Raw genomic sequence first — 23,475 nt, forward strand, 5'->3', positions numbered from 1 at the left:
GCGTGGAGAATTAGAGCTGAAAAGGGAGTACATAGTATCCTGTATCATGGCAAAACTTTCAAGTTGGAGCTATTTGCGGATGATGTGATCCTAACTCTCTCAGAAGCGGAGACCACAGTTGCTTGACTGTTTGGGATTTTAGAGTCCTTTTGAGAGATTTGTAGGTTCAAGGTGAACCTAGATAAAAGTGAGGCACTTAATATTAAAGCCAGCACAGAGACAGTGGCTCTCCTGCGAAGTACAGAAACTATCCGGAGCTGTTTGCAGAAATCAAAACAGATTTACAGTCATGGGGGATGAGGGCAATCTCATGGTTTGGCAGAGTCGCCGCAATGAAGATGAACATCCTTCCGAATCTCGTATATTACTTTCGGGCTCTCCCGGTTGCAATTCTCGCTCAAACTCTGAAGAGGTTGCAGCAGAACATCCTGGAGTATTTGTGGAAGAATGGGAGGGATAGGATTTCCAGGGCAACTGTGTGCAGGCCCAGAGAGGGGTGGTGGGATGGCGCTCCCAAACGTAAGGAGGTACTACCAAGCGGCACAGCTGAGGACAATTCATGAATCGGTTAATACACGTACATCCAGGAGTTGGTGTAATATTGAGGATTAGGAGGTCGCCAGTAAACCAGTTAGATTCCTTCCGTGGCTCGCGAGGCATGCCAGGCCCCTGAGTTTATATGAATGACCTGCTACTAAAGGGGACCATGCAGGTTTGGGGTGGTCCGGTTGTGGGATTGGGTCTATCATCTTTTCTTTCTCCACTCACTCCTATCCATCATAACTCTAACTTCCAACGAGAATGGCCAAATTCGGTCCTTTGAATCCTATAAGGAAACATTTGGGATTGGCAAGAAGGACAGGTTCCAGTACTGCAGCGCCGACCATGGGCAAAAGAGCCACTACAGAGAAAAGCACCCAGTAGGCCATTAAAAGAATTCCCAAAAATATTTTTGTACTGGGTGGCTCCACTAGGCTTATTTCTCGTCTTTATGCTAGTCTCTGCAATAAGGGGCTTCAGTCTCTGCCATCATACCTCCAAGCCTAGCATAAGGAGCTGGGTTTAGAGCTTCCATTAGAGAGCTGGAAAGAGGCATCCAAGGGGTTGACTAGGAGCGTACGTTATGCAGAAAGGATTCAAGTTTCTGGCTAGAGGGTACCTTTCCCCGAATAGACTTAAGCACATCAGGGAGGAGCAAGGGGACAGTTTGTGAAGGAGTGGATGTGGTGCGTAAGGAAAATACTTGCATATCTGGTGGCAAGGTCCAAAGGTCAGCCGATATCGGTTTGAGGCGCTGACTGTACTGAATGCTAAAACCGGAGCGTCATTACCCCGGGACCCAGTAGTATGTCTGCTAGGGGTGTTCAGAGGCGGTAGGGGGTTCTCACGCTGTTGAAATCCATCCTTAATGAGAACCATGCTTTTGATCGCAAAAGCTACAATAGCAGCATATTGGAAGTAACTGAGGCCACCTACGGTGGAGGATTTGTGGTGGGCATGTATGTGGTCGGTGGTAGCGACTGAGAAGGTTATGTACTATTCAGAAGATCAAATATGGGCGTTCTCTGGGAGGTGAGGGACCTTTCTGTCATGTGCTCGGATGCACAATAGAGACTTTACTTGCCCTACAAGACTGAGGATTAAGGGGCTACTCAAATGCTCTTAATGTCCGTAGCAACCCTTTCCGTGGACATAGGAGGAGGCAAGGATGGAACACGGTGGGTTGCTGTTGGGAAAGGGGAACAGCTAAGGTTTCCATGTTATGGTTTTATTTCTATTTGTTTCACGTTCTGTTCACACACCCGTTGGGTTATTTGAACAGCAGAGGAATGAGCACTGTCTATATCTATCTTGTGCTTTTATGAAATGTCAATAAAAAAATATTTCAATACAAAAAAAGAGTTTGTGTTTTCAAATCAGCTATTCTCCCTTTGTTTAACCAATAAGGCACTTTTCTGTACAGCGCAGACCCAGAGATTCAATTTACCACTGGGACCACTTCTGCTTTAATGCAAGGTTCAGGGAGTGTTGAACAGTTTGCAATTTCATTTTCAAAAGGAACCCCTCCCCATTAGAGGATTTTTGGGTTTGGCAAAAAGGGATATAGGTGATCCACAATTACTTTAAACACTATCATTATCAGCACTGTGAAAGATATCGGAGATTTCAAATTTCCCAGAGATCGCTGCCGTGCCCCTATGGCTATTTGGGAGTTAATTAAATCATTAACTAATCAGGAAATGCTATGGATCTACTTCTGGATGCCCATCCCATTAATGTCTATATAGGGGGAAGATCTTAATGCAAGTAGACCCCTACCAATGGTTTGTTCTGTTGGAATAATGCACTTACTTTGAATCTCTCTGGGTTCTGCACAGGAGCATCAGGAAGCCATCTTAGGTCATCTCATGGGAAGCATAGGGGCTTGGTTGGACTGCCTCTCTTGGTTTCTGACATGGATGGCAATCCAGCAACAACCCTTCTGTCTGCCTCTTCTGGTCCCAGTCATGAATGGCCCTCCAGCATCCCCTCCTGTCTTTCCAGATTTTAGTTCCACCTTTCTTCATGGACATTTTAGTTCCCCTTGTCCTCGTCTGATCCGGTCTGCTCCTTCTGTCCAACCATTTCCCTTTTCCACTGTGCATCCCATTTTAAAACCTCATAGCCACCCTCCAAACTATCTAAATTAGGGTGTACCAGCTTATTGGCTGATTATTTTTATTGGACATCTATTGTTCTTCCCCCTCAACAAGGTCTAGCCTCTTCCCGATGATTGGTCATCTGGTCTGCAGGCCCCATTTCTGGGAGTTCTTACTGTGCCCATCTGAAATTACATTTCTAAACAACTCAAATATGAAGTTGAGAAAATCGTTAAAAATGTTGCTCTTTAACTAAATCGTTGACCTTTCTGGAGAACCCGGTCCCAGAGATGCTCTCCTGAGTCTCTGGATCCACCACAGTCACAATGTTATTTCCGTGCAAGTATACGTTATGTGTAACTGGTTCGCAACCGCGCCTGGATGCCTTCGAGTTTAGGCGCGTTACAAATGTAAAAATAAAATCCATAAAAATCTTCCACATGTCACCACCCATACATTTTTAAATTGGTCTGATCATACCGATCGCAATGAACTAGGTCTGGTGTTGGCAGGTGGTTGCCTGCGCAAACACCTTTTGTGATTTCCACAAAATGGATTAAAGTTAGAATCTTATTTTACCTCATAACTTTGGTTCCCACAGTCGACTTTTGAGGAGAGTCCTATCAACACATAGTGCTCTTTATGTGCCTTTCAGGAAGATATGAACCATCACTGTATCTGTCACGGTTCCCCATTTTATGGGCAAAATATGATTTCCCATTGAGCCTGTTGTAATCTAATTATATGCATACTTGTAGCTTCAATGAAATAGAATATTTCTGTTCCCAAGACCTGTGAGACAGCCTAGTTTTCTCCTCTGTTGACATAGTCTGCAATAAAACCCCTTTACATTCTTCCACGGCTAATGACCTGAACATTTATTTCCTCATCTCATTGGGCAGAGAGACTACAACTCCGCCTCCTGGGATCATATTATCTGCGGTTGCATGTCAAATAGGTTTCAGGCCCCAGACCCCATCACTGAACTGAATTCAATGTTGGATATTTTAGAAAGCTCACATCCATGGGTTGTATTTTTGTTTACTCAATGGACACCAGTCCACCCCAATAGACGTCTGTCCCATGCCCAAGCTACGCCCGATTCCTGGCTCTGCTTAACTTCAAAGGGGTTTGACCACATGGTTTTTGTAAGTGAAGTGGGGAGGTGAACAGTGTCTGACCTTTGCGATTTGATGGAACAGGTTCCTTGTGTGTCCAGGCAGAGCTTTTAAAGTCAGCTTCTCATGAACAAAATTATGTTTTTTAAAATACATCCTGTTACATTTGGCCTGTTTTCACATCTCGAAGTAACTACAACACAACACATTTCACTTCCATTTCCCTCATGCTGCTTATCTCAATATTTTTCAACAGGTTAACAGAGTCACTCCTTCCTTGCAGTATGCCTTTGAATTACTCTGACATTTTTGATTGTGCCCTGTTCAATCAATGCTGCAGAATGCACAGAGTTCTCCATACCAGTGCATTGTCTTTTTGGCAAAGCAGTACTCCAGTGCATCAGTCATCTGTTTGAAAAATGCATGTAACTTCTGGCCCGGTCACGTGAACACGGGACCCAGTTAGTTTTCCATATTTCAGCACCTTTGGCCTAGCTTAGCCTGATGCAGTTCACTTGTATCCTGGGACTGAATATAACCCACACTATACTGTAATACATTACCAGTAATTTAGAAGGTTATCTAAACAGGTTTAATTTTGTGCTTGAACATCATGGTACATCTCATGTGTAAGATTGAACGATGGGACACTTTGTACTAACCCCCGCTCACTCAGTATCCCCCTCAATGCTCAGGAGCTATATTTAAAGTCATTTCTGATCTTCAAATGTTTACTTTGAACCCTGCTCTGTACTCAAATGATGCATTTTCAAAAACAAACCTGATTCTTGAAGCAGCATGTTCAACTCCAACATCAGTTCATGAGACGGAACCAGCTGGTGCAGTATCTGAAAAACAGATCTTATTATTTATTAATTTAATTTATTTTCGCATTTATAGAGCGCGCACAAGCCCACAGGCATGTTAGTGGGTTTAAACTCCATCACTCCACACACCTTTTACCGACTGATTACACTTCTCTCCTCTTTGCTTCTAAACCCAGCTTAGTCTGCGTGTGGTACTTCAGCCTGTTTTTGCTTCAGCCCCTCTAAATGTATTTCGGCAACCCAGCAGCTTTTTTTTAGTTAAGAAGGTGCACACATTTTATATAGAATGATCACTGGAATATTTGACAAACCAATGGACATCACAATTTTTTGCTTTTTCTGCAACCTGCGTCTGCACGAAGGAATTACACTCTAAAAACAGTAACAAGTTGCACCACATTACCACAGAAAAATAATGGGTTCTGTAAATAGCAAGAGTGCCACGCTGCTAACCCCCTACAACCATCTCCTGAGTGCAGACATTTTTTTTTAAAGAAACGCATTATCTTCATAAAAGAGTATTACACATTAAACAATTAAAATCAATATAAGAAATATTTCCCATCCAGTGCCCCTCTTGCAGTTCTTTGACTAGACAGTGTCACCACCCTTGTCATGATAGTATGCATAAAAGAATGTAAACGAAAGATGCTCAATTAGCCAGATAAAATGAAGGTGGTGAACTCTATTGGTAATCATATATATAATACTTGCAGAAGTCACCCATACATTTTTGTCTTGTGTGGCTTGCAATGAGAGTTCTCAAAGTTCTAAAGTTACAATAGCCTTTTGACAGAACATTCATTAATACAACAGTTCAGTACATTTAGCCTATTTTCAGCAGTTGCATCTTAGAAACAGGGCACACATTAACAGATATGGAAAATGCAGTATATTAGGAAAAGGTGATTACAAAGCAAGACTGGCCGGGCCGGTCTAATTCCCCATGCTCCTACAAATAGAGAAGGAACAGTAGAGGGGCTCTCACACTCTTCATTACTTGTGTAAAGGGTAATCCAGATGTGAACCCCTTGCTCACTGTGCCTTGGAGAGGCTCAGCTTCACCTCAATGAGGAGGCCCAACAAGGCCAAAACACAGGTCTGGGGTTGCTGATGGTACTCTTGTTCAGAGGGGAATTGCCTAGCATTTTAATGTGAGTGGGACCAGACGGATATGCAAATCTATATTTCTCCTCTGTGAAGGGTGCAGTGAGGTAAAATGTGGGGGCGTAGACCCTACTGAATGGATGAAATTCCATAGAACAGGTATTTTATTTATTTTATTAATTGTGCATTTGTAAGGCACTTATACATCAAGAATATGTGTTTCAAACTACTCACAGGGCAGAGGGGAGGTAACATGGGAACAAACGCAAACAGAACACTGTTGAACAGGAAAAGGGTGGTCCTACTAGGCCTTGTGAGCATTCAGAACGTGCAAGTGAAGGGAAAGAGAGAAGGTGAAGTGCTAGCAGTTCCACAGAGGGAAGTGCCAAGGAGTCAGTTGAGTGCAGGTAGTGCCTGGCAGAGATTGCTTGGTACAGAGTGATCACCTGCCATAGTAAGCGCAGGCCAGTGAGAACTTTAAGGAATGCATGGTACCAAAAGTATGACGCACACAATGAAGCACAGTTCAAGGGTGTTTATTCAACTGTAAAATGGTTGACATAAACGCCTAATCTAAACCTAATATGGGAGCAAGTTCCGACCATCAAATAATAAAGATAACGCAGTCCTATTGGAGTCAGGTCAAAACAAAAGGACCTATACTAAAAAAACCTATTGCCAATCTTACTCTAAAGAACAAAAGGGTGTGGAACAACGAGGTGTGGAACAAAACCGTCTGAAACAATATATCCAGATAATGGGTAGTTAAGGATTGCTGAACTTTGACTTTCCCTTCCCCACGTTTTCAGCACGGGGCAAGGCGGAATACTTGAGCTTGGCATCCACTCCAAAACCTCCCGAGCAAGAGGAGCCAGTCTGTGGGGTAGGCCAAGGCCTTCTAGGCTAGTGTCTCTTTTGATTAACAATTTTTTTTTAATAACAAATCAAAGTTCCATGGGTTTTCTTTCTTCTTTCTTTCTCCAGTAGACAACATCGGGTGGAACGTCCACCCCGGGTCTCCCTCAGCCGGGCACGGACCCCTCTTTACTTCACTGCTACTATAGGCTCGCCTCAGCTGGGTGCGAGCCTAGTTTTCACTTTCCTGCCACTCGTTTCACAGATCTCCCTCAGTCGGGCTTGGACCCGTCAAGGGCCTTTAAAGGTTCATGTAGGTCTCCCTCTGCCAGGTTTGGACCGCCTCAATCGAAGTCTTCCGAGTGTACATGGGATTTTCATTGACCCCCGTATGACCACTTCGATCACTTTTCACAGTTCACTTCCACATTCACTTTTACTTTCCCTCAGTAATATTCTTATCAGAGACCTTCTACTGGACACGCATGGGTTCCGGACCACTCTGATTTAAGGTAATCCCTCCATGTACAGTTCAAAGGATGCCTTTCCAACACTTTTGCCGCTCTCAACCTTCTTTTGACAGACCGGTATTGCAAAGTTTCTTCCGACTCACCGACTGTATTGAAGGCTTGGTCTGCAGCCTCGATCATGGAGCCAAAGACGATACTCCGGTGGCTGGAGCTCCTCCCTGACTGGGTTAGCTGTGCAGGAGGGCCCCGACATCATGCACAGTCTATGTAACAATTCCTGGTTTCCCGCTTCGGCCAGATTTGCGCTACTTGCCACGCTCTCTGAGACATCTGATCAGCCGGGATATGGGGCAAGGGCTCCACCCTCCTTGCACACCGTCTTGGTTCCACCGTCTCTCTCTCTGGGCTCAGCCTCTGCCTGGGAAACCTTGCTCCACCATGTGCTCTGCCTCGCTCCTGCTCCCTGAGTGCATGGGTCTGAAGTAGGGATCCTCTGACGGTCTCAGCCCTGCAGCCACCCTCCTGGCTTCCCACGAGCAACTGATTTCTCTGTCCTTTTAAGGACCTGTGTGATGTTAACAGGCTGCAGGTGTGTGGTTAGGGTTGGGCCTGCCCGACTCTGCTTGGCCTTCTTAGGGTGACAAAATGGCGGTCGTCCATAGGAGTCAATGGCCCAGGGATTCCTATGGGTAATCCTCATTGCTCCCGATTTGTTCTTCCACTTCTCCGTCATGTCGGCAGGGTACGAAGGGTGAGGATTGTGGGAGTTGTAGTGGTTTGTATAATGGGGTGGAAAATTAGCTTGAAAGGGTTACAAATAGAAAGAACCTTTCGGATAATGTTTCTTAGGGTTCTGACTTGGAGTGGGGAATTGGGAATAGTGAGTGGGGAACTTCATATGGATATATGTGGGAACGGTTCTGCATCGAAAAGGACCTGGTCAGGATGAGGTTCAAGTAGAATGAAAAAGCTGAGAGGATATCGGGTGAGGGCATTGGAAGTGGGGAGGGAGAATAGCATGTCTCGCCTAATGGTGTTCTTGCCAGTGTCCCCAGAGGTCCTCAACCCAAGTGATCCTACCTCGCTTGTCCTCCCGCAGGATTGGAATCCAACAGCAATGGTCTGCCCCGGCCACCTGGGTTTCAAGTTTTCATAGGGAGAACACCCCTAGGTTTCTCACAGAACACAGGCCAGTGGGTGCCTGAAGGCAAGTGCTGCGGTGGGGCGGAAGGCTGAGGGTGATTGGGAGGAAGGCCGGGACCCAGAGGGACACATAAGGTCCCAGGCCGCCAATCTCAGCAACTGTGGGGTTATTAGCAAGGGAGTGGGAGGGGGAAGGAGGAGGTGAAGAGGAAAGTCTTGTGGAGCTTCCGGAATGTGAGATCTGGCTCAAGACAGAGAGGAAGGGGGGGTTGTTCCAGAGGAGGGCGACAGCCGAGGAAAGAGATCTGCCACCATCTTGCTGCTTAGAAAAGCACCTGACACAGAGTTGGAGCCAGAGGAGAGTACAAATCTGGAAGGGAAGTATTTAGTGAGAGCAAGTTGTAGATAGATTGGTCCTTGGCCAACAACCTTATGGATGATGCAGAGGGGTTTGAATTTGATCCTTGCAGCAACTGGGAGCCAGTGGAAGGATTTAAGGACTGCAGAGATACAGTCCCAGAGTTTGAGAGCAACGATAAGTCTTGCAGCCCTATTCTGGGCAAGCTAGAAGGGGCGGAGAAAGGAAAAGGATGAGGCTGTTGCAATAGTCCAGCCTAGAGAGTACCAAAGCTCTGGAGACATTGAGCTTCTGAGGGAAAAGTGAGGAAACGAAGGATACCTCTGGGGCGGTGCAGTTGAAATTGGGCCTTCTTGGCAAGGTCCAAGATGTGAGGGTGGAAGGAGTTAGAGGAGTTGAAGAGGACTCCAAGTTGTCTGGCTTTAGCTGCAGGAGAAGGCGCAGAGCCCATGGAGGGTGGCCAGAGTGAGGGGAGGAAAAAGGGAGTGGGGATCCCAATAGGAAGGATCTCAGTCTTGCTGGCATGGAGGCACAAATCGCTGGATGCATACCAGGACTGAACGGCAGATAGGCAGTCGGGAATGATGGAGGAAGTAGTGAGAGCCTCAGAGGGAAGTTTGAAGAAGAGTTGGGTGTCATCTGCATAGCACTGGACATGAGGGGAGAAAGTGGAGATAAGGTGAGCAAGCGGGGCGAAATAGATGTTAAAAAGCCAGGGTGAAAGGTTAGAGCCCCGGGCAATGCCACAGGTGGAGATGGAGGTAGAAGAGGAGAATGTGCCCTGGATGACCTGGGAGGGATGGTCAGTGAGGAAGGAGGTCAGCCAAGCCAGTTCAGTGCCCGTTCCCAGATACCAAGGGTATCATGTAGCCCTTTTATGAGGATGGAGTGGGTGACCGTATCGAATGCAGGGGAGAGATCGAGTAGAATGAGAACAGCAGGAGAGTTTGTGTCAAGAGATGCAAGCAGTTCTTCACAGGTGTTCAGAAGAGCAGTTTCCGTGTTTCTCGATGCTCGTAATCCAGATTGATGGTCATGTAGGCAACCAACGAGTTCAGTATGCTGGGCCAGTTGGGGCCAAACCAGCTCCTCCAAGAGTTTCCCAAGGAAGGGAGTGGTAGAGATGGGACGGTAGTTGGCCGGACTTGAAGGGTCGGTGGAAGGCTTTTCAGGAGGGTGCGCACAAGAGAGTGCTTGAGGGAAGAGGGGAAAGACCCAGTAGCAAGGGAGTGATTGCATAAATCAGCAAGTGCAGGGGCAAGGGAGCCTATGTTGTCCTCAATAGTTCTGGAAGAACAGGGGGAGACCTACATAGAGTGGATAACCATAGTGATCTAGAGAAGGAGGAGAGAGGCTGAGGGAGGTTGGGGGCCAGGTGGATGGGAGGAGGGAAGGAAGAAAGAGTGCTCAGGATGTCCTGAGTTTTAGCAGTGAGGTGAGTATTCAGAGCAGTGCAGAGGGCTTGAGAGTGAAAAGGTGAGGCAGGGACTGTAGTGGGATTGGCTAGCTCCTTACAGATTTTAAAGAGTTCAGCCGTGTTATTGGATGTTCCAGAGACATGGGCCTGGATGTGGGCCCTTTTCTTAAAACGAATGGTGAGATGATATTGCCTTTTGAGAAGGCTGCAGTTTCAGAGGATGAGCCTGTGGTCTGCCACTTCCGTTCTACAGCTCTGCATTTGCGCTTCAAGTGTAATAGTTCCGAGTCGTACCAAGTGTTTCAGACAGATCCTCATGACTGGGGCGAGAATGTCAAAGAGTGTTAGAAATGGCTAGATTGTTAAGGATTTCAATCAGGTGATACACCCTGGTATCAGCCTAGTATGCAGTGCAGAACTGAAATGCTTATTTTGTTATACATAGGTTCAATATTTGAGAGATACACCACTCATATCAGACCCCCTTTTCAAATACCCCTGGTCACAATGGACCAGGAACCAGGCTGGTAGGTAAAGGTAATATTTATTTAGAAATTCAAGAAAATCATACACTTTTTATTATATGGAGCAGCATTTGCCAATGGGGTGATAAAAACAATATGAATGTAAGCAATGTACTTAGTTTAACCTTCGATTAACACAACTACAAAACACCAGGGAATAGAGACACTTTTGAATTTTGGGAAAGATGGCACTCAAGTTAGGATTTCCCCCTGCAATATTCCTCAACCCACAAATAATCAATTCTAAATAGATATAAAGAAGCTTCAGGTAATCAGGAGTGAGGAATAAGAAACAGAATTCGAATCCAACCTTCCCTCCCCAAACGAGAGAGAAAAACGGATTTGAACCCTTGCAATGTTAAAGTGACACTCGGAAATGGATGAATAAAACAATGAATGTGTGCAAAAATCCTTAAAGAAGTACAATTCTCTACGGGAGCAACACTGGAAAGTTACAAGCAATCATAAGCAATAGATTGAGCCAAAGCATACAATTGGAAAATGAATGGAAGGTTTAAAACAATTGAAAGTAAAAATAACACGTAAAACTTTGCAAAAATGCTCATTCCCGCTTGAAATTAACCAAACGGTTTTTAATAAAAATGTGTAAAATATTGTGGTTTTTGGGTTGGGGGGGAGCGATGGATCCTAGGTACCATATGAAAGTGAAATGAGGTCTCTAGCTGTTAAATTGAGTGAGTTATGCAGGATCTATTGAGGTGCGTTTTAGGAAAATAAAGGCAAGAAAAAGGAACAAATCCATTTTTTACAAGGACGGTTTTACTTTACACTAGGGCATTTAGGCTAGGCTACCAGCTTGAGACACAGTAAGCTCTGGAGTTGATCCGCGGAATCAACCCCAGCACCTCCACGCCTGCCCTTGCGGACCCAGTCCGATTACCCAAGGGAGGATTAAGGGTTTAGGATTTCACAAGACAAAATTATTAAAGATATTGGCACTAGCACAAGGAATCAAAGGCAGGGTTTCAAGAATGATTGTGACAACATTACAGTTATCAGGATAAGGATTGGATGACTTAGAGATTGGGATGGAACAAAGCAAGGCAAGGTTTACTATGTTTCTATGGTTCCTATTGATACTCACAGTCCACTTTTAGTTTGGATTTTGGACAGTCAGCGCTCTGGATCACCCACGGATCTGGTCTAACACAGGGCACCCAGTCAAACTCAGCTGGGCAGGGACTGGATACCAATGGATAGTTCTTCTGGATTGGCAGTTCTGGTTACTGGATACTATAGGGCATCAGGATAGCAGTGAGTGGCAACAAACCAGGTAACTTCAGGATGCTTCCTCAAAACATCACAGCGCTTCCCATGGTTATGGGGATTATTTTAGAATGGAGGCCTAGCTGAAGCAGGATCAGCAATTGCTTGGCCTTGTGGTTGGGATCTGGAGCTTAGATGCAAGATGAAGACAGGAACAGACAGGAACAGGCCGCCGGCGTAGGAATCAGGAATCAGTGTGTGTGTCCTGAGTGCTAGTCAGGGGCCCTTATTTATAATGCCAGATGACATCATTACAGTATATGACAGGGGCAGGATTCACTACCCACACCCTTAACAATAGGATTGGGCAAGGGCATAGTCTCCGCCTTGCTCACAATTGGTTGGATAATAGAAAACTGATGCCATGTTTATGAGGTGATTTTTACTGTATCTAGAAACTCCCACATTTTCTTTACTGAAAATCCAATTTTGCCAAAAACAGATGTTTATGCAGTCGCCACCTCTTAGTAAATCAGAAACACAGGTTAGATGTTTTGTGCAGCACAGATTAGTCCAAACCTCCAGTCTGTGTGACCTTGCTTCACCTTTGACACATTTTGGTAATTTTACACATTAAAGATTTGGCCCAAAATTCCCCAATTTTATACACAGATGTGAATTGTCGCATGGGATGTATGTACAAAATTTGACATTTGCAACATGGATGCTTTTCTGATAATACAACATATTTGACAGTTTCTGTCCAGAGTGTGTCACGACATTCTACCAAGTTTTCAAACACAGCCCACAATTCCACTTTTACGCTGGGAAAAGTCCAAATTTTCACCAATTTTGACAGCTGAGAAGTCTTTTTAAAGTTCTTTCTACAATAGTCTTAAGACAAATGGGAGTCATTGTCTGTAATTTGTTCGTCCCAGCTAACACCACCTGGTAGTTTCTTTCAAGCAGGATGGGGGCCTCTCTCTTAATTGAAGGTTTTATTGCCCTGCTCACCCAGGACTGCTATTGTCCTAGCCTGGAGCAAAGACGATTGTCTGATGAGCATGTGAAATCCCTTTGTCCTCGTCCATTCAAAGTCTTTCAAGCTGGCAATTAGTGCTTTCCTGTGCCAGGACTTTATGGTGTGCCTCTCTTCCTGAAGGAAGTTACAGGGCTGTAACTTGAAGAGCAGAATTTTTTTTAAAGCTTGCCAACTTAGCAGCCCCCATCTGCCTTTGCAAACACTGCCTTTGCAACCAAAGGTCCTTTTCCTGGAAGCATGTGTTTTATCAGCACAATGATACATGACACTAACCAGGCGCAGATATTTAGAAGTTCTTTGAAGACGGCTGATGTTTGATACATTGTAGAAAAATATGCATGCTTTTCCTTGCGAGTGAAAGCAGAGTCCTTGGTTGATTTTTCAAAGTTGCTTTTTGACTGGAGCGGTCATTCAAATGAGGCCCGGTTCCTCTGAGACATAATCAATGATCCTGGACATGGCAGGGCTTTTTAAATCACAGTAGTTTTATGAAAAATTGATAGCGCCAAGCAGCGCTTTTAAGGTTGAAAAAGGTGTCATTTTGAAATGGGAATTTTGAGATTTCCAGCAAGGCAATGCTGCCTCTTTCACTTAATTTGTAGAAGAATATTGCAGAGCACACTGGCACACTCATGCAGTGTGTACTCTGTTACTCCCCGCCTGAAATGTGTGAGGCAGGGTGATGCAGCCATTATTTTGGTGGTTGTAAAACGCAATTTTGAGATCCTGGTGCTGTTTCTTGCACCAATGCAGCAAGTGATGTGGTAAGGCACATCTGAGTGGGTCAATATATCCCACACGATGGAGGTTGTGGAGAGCAGACTTGGAGGACGAGTCTGCAGGAGGAGGGGAAGGTAAGATGAAGGTGGATGCGAAGGCAGCAACTGACACTTGTTTCATCTGGAGTATGTCCGTGAACGAGGTTGGCAGAGATGGCAGAGGTGTGGTCAGAGTGTTGAGAGGGCCCAGGTGGAAGGAGGGAGTGGTCAGACCGGGAGAGCCAAGTGGTGGGAGGGGCAGAGAGAAAAGGATCTGTGGATAAATGCATTAAGGGTGTGTCCAGCCGAGTGAGTAGAACCAGAAGACGGAGAGCGAGTTGCAGAGGTCACAGAAGAGCTTGGACACCATGCTCGAGTCAAGGTGGAGGTTGATGTTACCCAGTAGAAGGAGTTTAGAAGAAGATCTAAGGAGAAAGGAGGAGAAATAAGCCCATTCAGAGAGGAACAATTTGATAGAGCCAGGTGGCCTATAGATAGTGGCAATGGTTGGGGAGGAGATACGAGAGATGACCAGCTTGCAGACCAGGCTCTCGAAGGAGGAGTATGACTGGGTGGGTATGAGGGAAGTAGGGACCCACTCACAGAAGATCAGGGCAACCCCACCACCGGAACTGCTAGGGCGAGGAGTAGGAATGAGTAGAAATGATCTTGTAGCCAACAGAGTCAAAAGCAGTGACTGAGCTGGTATTGAACCACATTGCGGTAAGAGCGAAGATATTGAGGTCAATGTCTTCAAGGCGGAGGCAGATTCCGCAGAGTGTTTTATAGCGGAGTAATCATTAAGCGTGGCCAGATGAAGCAGGTCTCTGCCTTTGAAGGTTTTCTGAGGACGGGTACAGGGGCGTGGTACTCCAGTCAGAGGAAGGGGAGGAGGGACAGAAAGAGAGAAGGAGTAGCAGGCACAGCAAGGAAATCAATGAGGGACAGCCGGCGGGTCAAAGAGGAGGAGGTTAGGTTGAGGACCCTGGGCCATGACAGTGCCATTGTGATAGACATTAATGATAAACCTGGATGATGAGAAGCCTGACAACAGTACTTCCCATCTAGTGCCCCCATTAATGGGTGAGGATAGGAAAGGAGAGAGAGCAGAGATAAGAAGGGTCTAGAGATCTGGAGAAGGGACAGAAAAGAGAATATCAGTAACAATCTGTCTGGAAGTTGCGCTGACATATGTGTCTGCAATGGGTAGACCAGGGTTGGTGGTCAGGAACTCTTTTTTAAACTTTTTCCTTCCAGTCTTTGTGAGAGAAGGAGGATAGGTCATAGTAAAGCAGTTAGAGTAGATAGGAGAGATAGTGAGTGTCATAGGGTGGAGGAGAGAAGGATGAAGGATGAAGGATGAAGGGGATGGGCACAAACTCACCAGGCGGACTAGTAGCCAGAAAAGGAGAGCAAGCAGATGCAGTAGAAACACTTGCGTCCAAAAATGGGTGGGATGTACAGTTTTTAAAAACACACCTAGATTTGAAATTACCCAATCAGCACACTAATATAATGCAAAATAAGGGAGTGTACAGTTGGTAAAACACACCTAGATTCGAAATTTCCCAAATGGGGTAAGATAAAGAAGGTATAGGTTCTGCAATGGGGGGGGAGGGGGCAAGGCTCCAGGATAGTCACAAGTTCTTGAAGTAGCCGGCTGCATGATGGGGGACTCATCCATGAGGTTGGAGGTGGTAGAGCGTGAGGTACTGCGTTGGACAACAGGGCGTTCCCTCCGATCCTTCCCAGGCACAGAAGGGGCCTTTGAAGAGGGCCTTGGGGGCGGGGGCGGCTAAGATGCCTGGCAGCTCTCCCATTGGCCATATGATGAGGAAGTGGGCCAATCACGGCTGTTGCGGTGCTCGAGGAAGGTGAGGCACTACGGGCGGGGGCCATGATGCACAGAGTGCTCACTGATGGTAAAGCCCAAGTGGGCACCGTGCGCACTCTGTAGCAACAAAGTTAGAATAACGCTAAAGCGCGTTGCTGTGTGCACAAGAAATAAAATAGCTTAGAATGCCCCCATATGCCCTCTGACATGGAAGCGCCAATGAAATTGCCCAGAAATGGAACGATAGCCCTCCTGGGCTTACCTAGCAGTATGGATTATGCTGCAACAACGATGCCGCCTCGTGGAGTTGAAATGGCAGAGGTGAACTCCCCCCCAGAGATGTAGGTGGAAGGAGAGGAAGTGTAAAGTCCAGGGCTCCCACACTTCTTTGAAATGCTTCTAAAGACATCTCCTCCATTTTCACAATAGAAATGTGCTATCGGAGCATATTGTGTTTAATTTATTAGTGTTTCGTCTTTATTGACCTCTGCAACTACAGTGAGCGGCAAACCATTTTGATATATCGATTCAGACAGGCTTTCAGCAGTAGACCAGTTTCCTCCCAAACATTAACAATGCACATTTTATCGGAGTACATTAAGAGCATTGAAAATCATCAACAGAAAATGGAGGAAGGAGGGTCCAAGTCTCTTAGAACAATACAATGTGCCTCCTATGTCTACACCCTCTACTTTAAACCTTAAGTGGGACTGGGTGAGCTGCTCCCCACTGTTTCCTCCCCTCGTTGCTTGTAGATCCCTTGCTACCAAATTGCCCACCCTCCTCCTCCCCTCTCCGTTATCTCTGCTTGCCTCACCGCGTCCAACGCCATATGATTTGTAAAGTGTTCAGTTGCTTCCCGAAGCAAGACCTGCACACAATAAACACCCTGATATTATTACCAATAATAAGAATAAGAATTTCGACCTTGCTACACATTATGATATCAAAGTCTCTCAACTTGCTCTGTAGCCTGACACTGTTCCAGGAAACTACACGCATGATACTCCCATCTACAAAGGAAAGGAAATCGCATCTGGCAAACTGTGAGACCTACATATGGAGAGAGTGGAGGAAAACTGCTCAAAGAAGTACAAAAAGCCGATGTCAAGATCTCTGCTTCCAAAAGGTCAGGGTTTTCCCAACTCCCTTGGAAGCAGATCCATAACACAGGTTCCGAGGGCCAACCAGTCCCAATTGGGACCTTTTGGACCCAGTCCTGGCGCCAGTGGCACCAGGCTCATAAATATGCCCAGTCCCAGCGCTGGAAGCGCCGGGCTCATAATGCTTGGGTGGACTTACCTGCAGCAGACCATGCTGCTTACTTGCCTGCCAGTTGAGCCTCTGATCCTCTTCTGTTTGGAACTACTTTTCCTGTTGGGTGGGGCAGGAGCCACTCCCTAGGTTCAGAACACTGGAACTCTTCTGGAAAGCAGGAACTCTTTTCTTACCTAGGCGTGGCTGTGGAAGGAGACACCTAAGCACTACAGGAGGCTATTTAAACCACACCCGATGGATGAATCTTGCTTTGCGTTATTCTGCATCCTCTGCAGCAGAACGCTCATCGTGTCTTCTGCATCTGATCCTGGGCCTAAGGAAAAAGGCTTACCATCCTGAATAAAGTCTTCAGCAACACCTATAAAGACAAGAAAGAACAGGTTAGCATTACGGTCTTCAGTGACAGCGCTTCACTTACCTGGTCCATCGGCTGTCACCAACGCCTCGCGCTGCATTCCGGCATCTGAAAGACAAAAGCTTACCAACTCTTCGCACGCTCCAGAGGCCTTCGGCGCTGCATCCCGCATCTGAAAGACAAAACAAGGTGCGTTTAAAGACATTGGGGAACTTTAATACTCACGTGCCATTACTCCTTTCCACATCTAACCCAGTGGGTATTCCGGCACCCTGCAGCCGCTCCGAACTTGTACCTGCAAAATAAAAAGGCAGTTAGAGCGCATCGTGAAGCAGGCAACAAGCGCTTACTTACGTGCTTCCAGGCGCTTCTATTCATCACACGGGCTCCATCTTCAACTCACTTCAGCCCGTCATCCGCCATCGCCGGAACCCTGCAAAACAAGAGACATCATTACTAAAGACTTTTAAAGACATTAGAATTACTCGAAACTTACCGTTCGTGCAGTAAACGACGGACAGCAGTCCTCTGATGTCAAGAGGCCTGCTCCCCTTATCCAGTGAAGAAACTGGTTACAGCACCCTGCCCCGAGGCAGATGGAGAGCACGGCGTTCACTTACCTAAGGTGAGAGCGTTAACCTTTGGGGTTCTACAGGAGAAGAGAAAGGGAAGAAGAGAGAGACATTCAATAACCCAGTTCATTAATCCCATATTTTCTATCTGCAGACATCTTACCCTTCGAGTCAGACATACAGTGCACAGAGGTCCAGCCCAAAGAGCCAGCCGTGTGTTAGACATCACCTTTGAAGATACGGTATACGCCCAGTCAAGACTGGCGCCTCTACGGGAATCAGGTGAGCGTTACAGCCGAATGGGTGAAAAGGATCCCACCCCATACGAAGCCATGTTGAAGAACTGAGGTAGCATAAACACCACATCTGAGGCTTGCCCTATTCTGCACTTGTATCTTTGGCTTATCTTCACCCATTAGCGTAATTCTGCTGTATGCCATAGCATTACTTCCAGTAATGTCTAGAGTAACCTTTGTAACGATGTACCTGTATGTAACATGTTTTCTGCCTTAAGTTATTTATTTATGACTTTTTTTTTATTCAGGAGATCCCTGATAAATTTATCGAAAGCTTCAGTGCTTTACTAGTTAAGCAAACGTCGCTTTTCTACATTTCGTGCTTCCCAGGTGCGCTATGTTTTTAACTTCCACGTGACAGATGACAGCTCTGAGGTCATCAAGACTTTGCCTCTGTCCCTATAGTCTGGACTCCGTTGATTTTCTGCGTGGGTGAGGTTCTGTCGCCGATCTGTCTGAAAGTTGCCTCAATTAAATTCACCATTGCCACCGACCACCTAGTGGATTCCCCTGATATTAATCTGTTCCACAGCTCGTTCTCTTGGAACATCCATGGATTCTCCATCAACGGTAGTAGGTGAATTGTTCCGTTATGTTTGTTGTTTTGACAGTCAAGTATTAAATGCTTCAGAGTTTCTTTCACTTCCGTTTTTTTGCATAGTCTACATTTGAAGTTGTCAGAGGCAGCTCTGATGGTTTTTATTTCCCGAGTCAGAAGTAGGTTTAGTCTTGCTTTCATGAGCAGCTTTCTTTTGTCGGGAAATTTTTTACAGTACTTAATTGGGGATTTTACTTTGTTGAAAGTCGGAGGGAGATGAGTAAGGAGTTTGTTATTTGTTGCGAGATCGAGAGTTTGTGTCCAATCCGTTGTTACGATTTTTTGCTTGATTGTCAGGGTTTTCTTTGAGCTCTTTGACTGAGCACGCTATTTCCTGCAGTTTCTCTCTCCTTTTATTCGTCCATTTTTCCAGGGATGCGCATTTTGCATTGTCCATCTCGTCTTTGATAATGTTGAAGGCTGGGAGAGACTCTTCTAAGATAGATTTCCTAAAGAAATTCATGGCGGCTTGGTCAACCATGGATTCGAGAGAAACTAGGCCAGCTCCCTTCTGATTGCCGCCATTGAAGTTGATTTGGGAGCTCCCAACACTGCTTTCCAAATTAGGCATTCTAATCTGGTCAAAATTTTGGCTGGGATGGAGAGCGAGACTTCCATTCCGTAGATCAGGGCAGGGGCCACTTTACACCCTTGTAAAAGTTTATGGCAGGAGTCAGGGAGAACTTGCCAAACTTTTTATCGATGAGACGCATTTGCGGTGTTAGTCTTTTTGCTTTGTCCCATAGGGTCTTTTGCATCGTCAAGGATGTATTTGAACTGTCCAGGTCAACTCCCAAATATCTGATGGATTTTACTGATTCGATTTTGACGTTTTCCAAGAACCATGCTGGTTTCTTCGATTTTTTATTCAGCGCTTTCTCGATCGTCAAAACTTTCGTTTTGTTTTTGTTGACGACGAGGCAGTTTTGGTCGATGTAATTGGCCAAGTTGTTCAGTTTTCGCTGTAGACCAATTATGGTCTAGTCGATTAAGATGATATCATCTGCGTATAGAAGTCTCAGTATGGTTGAATTGCCTATTTTAGGCGGGAAGCACCTGACTTCAGTTTCGGAGCATTGGAAGTCGCCTAGGAAAGAGATGAAAAGGGCTGGTGCCAGGGGGCAGCCTTGTTTGACCCCGCGGGTTACCTTAATCTCTTCAGATAAGAGTTCCTTGTTGGCTGAGTTTCACTCTTACAGTGTTTTCTGAGTGAAGTGCTTTAATCGGATCCAAAACTGGTTGAGGCCTGTAATTTGGCCCACAGAGTGTTGCGGTCAATTTTGAAATGATCCAAGAGAAGGGAAGCATAAATCTTGCCGATGACGTCCAGTAAGGCGATAGGCGTGTAATTGGCCGGATCTTCGCGGCAACCCTTTTTGTAAATTGGCACGATTACTGCTTTCAGCCATGACTCTGGAATTTGCTTTTTGTTCTTGCATTCGGCAAAGATTTTGCTAATCACCGCGGTCCATTGGTCAGGAAATTGCTTCAGTGTTACGTTTGTCAGGCCATCGGGGCCGGGTGCTCTGGAAGACTTTAATTTCTTGATTTTTGCTTCTATGTCTTCTTGATTAGTTAGTTAAATTTACACAGCTTAAGTTCGTGTTTGTTTGTTTTGGCGGTGATGGTTTTTTGGCCTCTTTGAATTCCGACGTTATGTAGGATATCCATTTCTTCTGCGTTACACAGTTGAGAGGTCTGTGAATGGGCCAACTTTTTTATCAGTTACCAGAATTCACTTGATTTTTTTGATGCAAGTCTTTTCATCATATGCTCTGCGTCATGTTGGTATTGGAGTGCCTTATGTTGCCTTAGCCAGTTGCGGTACCTTTTCATCTCCTGCTGCCAGATCTCCCAGTCCTCTATGCTGTTCGATTTTTTTGCTCTTCTTTTCAGACAGCGACTCATTTTTCTTTGTTTGACCACTTCTTCGTTAAAGGCGTGGGATGGCTGGGCTATTTTATGGTTTTTTCCCCAAGGTTTTTTGTATGGCAATAGGAGCGGTGTGTAGTCCGGTCTTTCTCTTATGTTTTTCTGCTTGTCGGACCCAACTTTCTTCTCCCATGCGAGCCCGATTTCCAGAATGTCGTTTTCCGTTAGCCTTAGTCGAGAACTCTGGCTGCTAACTTCAACTATATCGGTTTTGCTGTTCTCAATCCCTGCCAAGAGCATGTGATCAGATTGTGGTCGCTATTGTTGGTTCTTTCAACTCGGAACCTTGTTATGAATTCAATTAGACCCGACGAAATACAGATGTGGTCTAGTGTAGCGCTCGACGATTCGCGCTCCCGGTTGGGATATTTATTTGGTTCGGGAACAGGATGTCAATATTTTGAATATCTCTTCCTGTAATTAGCTCCTGCCAAGCTTTCCCTCTGTTCCTGGTGGAGTCTGATATTGTAGAGTGTTTATCAGTAGGGGGATTTGACTTTTGGAGGTTGCTGCAGTTTGCGTTAAGGTCTCTGCAGATTATGATTTCAATGTCTTCGAAGTCCTCGTAGAGCTGGTCAATCGTGTTGCCCATGTTTGAGCAAAACGTTTCGGTTGACATACGCTGTGGATTCCAGTAACAGTTGATGGCTAACTTTTTTGCGAGACCTCCGCCGTGTTTGATGTCCTGTCGGAACCAAGTGGTCAAAGACACCATCATTTCATATGCTTCCTTCCACTTCCTCAGTTCTTCCAGGCCCAAACCTATTTTGAATGCCGTCAATAGGCCCGCTGATGGTCTTCCCAACAGACCTTTCACTGCTGGCGAGATTTGTACTGTGAAGCCGTCGAGTGTTGGTTTAGCCATCAACCATGTCTCTTGTAAGCATATTATGTCAAAACTGCCAAGGTTCACGTCGCTCAACTGAGTAAGGTGTGCGTGGCCTCGGGTGTTCCACGATCACAGGCAGAAAACTTCTTTTGTGGCCCATTCCTCTTTAACGTTTGAGACGTGGCAGTCTGAGAGGGCTGGCCCGGGTCGTTGCTATTTTTTGCTGTTCTTGTTCCACGTTGATCTCAGCCAATTCCAGAGGCCTTGTGTTTTGCCCAATTCAAATGTTTTTTTTGTACGTTTACTCTCGTCTGGCTTTACTGATGAGTCCTCTTGTGAGCGGTAATGGTGCTGGTCCTTTCTCTGGCTTTTGTCTTGAAGCTGGACAGGATGGTTGACGATTGTTTCCTGACCTTTTGTGAGGGCTGGATGCTTTTCGTCTTTATTTCTTCCCTGTTTCTTTATTTCTGTCAGATAGAAGCCCACGTCTTTTAGTTCTTGAAAAGCGTGCTGATTGACTTTTTTCCCGCTGTCTGATTCTATATGGATAAAAGCTTTGGCTCTTTTGTTGCTGTGGTATGGTTCTACTAGTTTGATATCTTCTGATTTCAAGTGCCTTAACATTTCAGATTTGTTCATTATCTGAAGTATCGCCGGACGGTTGAGAGGAACGTGGTCCTTCTTTGGGTCTAGTTCTAATTTAAGTAGACAAGACCATGTGTTTCCTGGATGGCTGTCTTCGCCTGTTTCCGCCGGTTTTCTTGTTTTCCTTCGTGTTTCTGAGTGTCCAGGTGATTCTTTGTGTTTATGCTCCTGCTGCTCTTGTCGTTTAATTGGGATTGAGTGACTCGTGTGATAGTCTTGATAACTCGTCGTGTTGGTGGAGTTACGCCTTTCATTTGGCGAGGTTATATGCCTTGTTTTTTCTTGTGATCCCCAGTTTGGTTTTTCTCTCTCTTCTTTTTTATCTGAGGATTTTAATTCCGTTAAGAGGAAGCCCATCTGTTTGATTTCTTTGAAAGAAAGGTAGTCGATGTTTTCAATGGCTTCAGCTTTAACGTGTAAGTATGCTTTGGCTAAATTTCCACTGTGGTAAGGTTCAACACGCTTTAAGTCTTCTGTTCCGATCTTCCTTAGGGATTTAGTTTTTCTCATTAGTTGAATTACGGTCGAACGGTTTAGGATGATAATCTTTTTCTCTTTCTTGTTGTTCAAGTTTAAAGAGACGGGTCCCTCCCTTTATATTTTGATGATGGACATCGGTGCTACTTCTCCATCTAGTCTTTGATTTTTCTTGTTCCTTATGTGCGTCTTGTTTTTTTCCCTGGGCGTCTTAGCATGATGCTTTTCTTGACGTCCTCCTCTGTTTGTTTCGAGGTGGGGGTTCTCTTTTAGTTATTTGGTGGGGTCGTCCCTCTTGGGTGTCACTTTGGTTATTCTCTGTGGGGTAAAATAGTCTTCTGTATTGATTGAAACATTCATAAATTGAGATAAGTTCATTAGGACTTTGTCTAACATAAAATCTTCTGTGGTTCCTGGGGAGATTATAATGATTATTTCTTCTGTTTGGGTCTCGGTCGGAAGTACTATCTGTTCTTTGGGTGTTGATACCAAGTGTACCGTTTTAGCCCTTGTTTTTTCCAAGTCAATGTTTTTGTTCTGAACCGCTTTGGTTTGGCTTTGTTCCGACACTAAATTCGGGCAGGATATGTTAGTTTTATCTAACAGCTGTTCGTGAACCAACTGGGTTGTTGATGGCCTGTCCCGTGGAATGTGCTGGACATTGGAAAGCCGTTCCAAGTTGGCGATCTTATTTTCCAATTCTTCGATTCTTGTATTTCGCGTTTGCCCGTTTTTCTGATCTTCAATCGCCGTTAGGTAACTCTCAACATGGGCAATTTTCGTAATCATGTTTGTCAAGATGGCCGTATTGTCTCGAATATCTTCTTTTATTGCCTCGTACAATTTGCAGAAGGGTGCTAGTACTGCTGACATGATTGTGATCATGTCCGGCTTGTCGTTTGTGGTGGCTTTCTGCATTCCTGCTGCTATGTTACTGGGGCGGCGGTTTTTTGGCATAGAATAAGTATTGTCCAACCTTTTTTGTGGAATCAAAGGATCTTGGTTTGGGTGTTCCGTTGAAGCACTTTGATCGTGGTCTGTTTTTAGGCTTTTGGAGAGTTTTTGATTAGGTAATTCAAGGCCATGTTGGCGCGCCTCGCCTTCCATAGTCGTTGCTGGCGGCGTCTTTAGTAAACCTGTCACCAAATGTGGTTTGGTCCATGCATATCTTCGC

The 23,475-nt window shown here is 45.4% G+C and overlaps 1 protein-coding gene across 4 annotated transcripts in view; it reads right to left on the reverse strand.

Annotated features, from left to right (window-relative positions):
• TAF1A (TATA-box binding protein associated factor, RNA polymerase I subunit A) overlaps nucleotides 1–23,475 on the reverse strand; it is a 524,191-nt gene that overhangs the window by 116,235 nt on the left and 384,481 nt on the right. For all 4 annotated transcript variants that reach the window (XM_069608604.1, XM_069608607.1, XM_069608605.1 and 1 more), the window contains one exon: nucleotides 4,539–4,605. In XM_069608604.1, the coding sequence (XP_069464705.1) occupies nucleotides 4,539–4,605 (67 nt within the window). The remainder of the gene's footprint in view (nucleotides 1–4,538; nucleotides 4,606–23,475) is intronic.

The sequence above is a fragment of the Ambystoma mexicanum genome, chromosome 4q, assembly GCF_040938575.1.
Source record: "Ambystoma mexicanum isolate Mex_15411 chromosome 4q, UKY_AmexF1_1, whole genome shotgun sequence".
NCBI lineage: Eukaryota > Metazoa > Chordata > Amphibia > Caudata > Ambystomatidae > Ambystoma > Ambystoma mexicanum.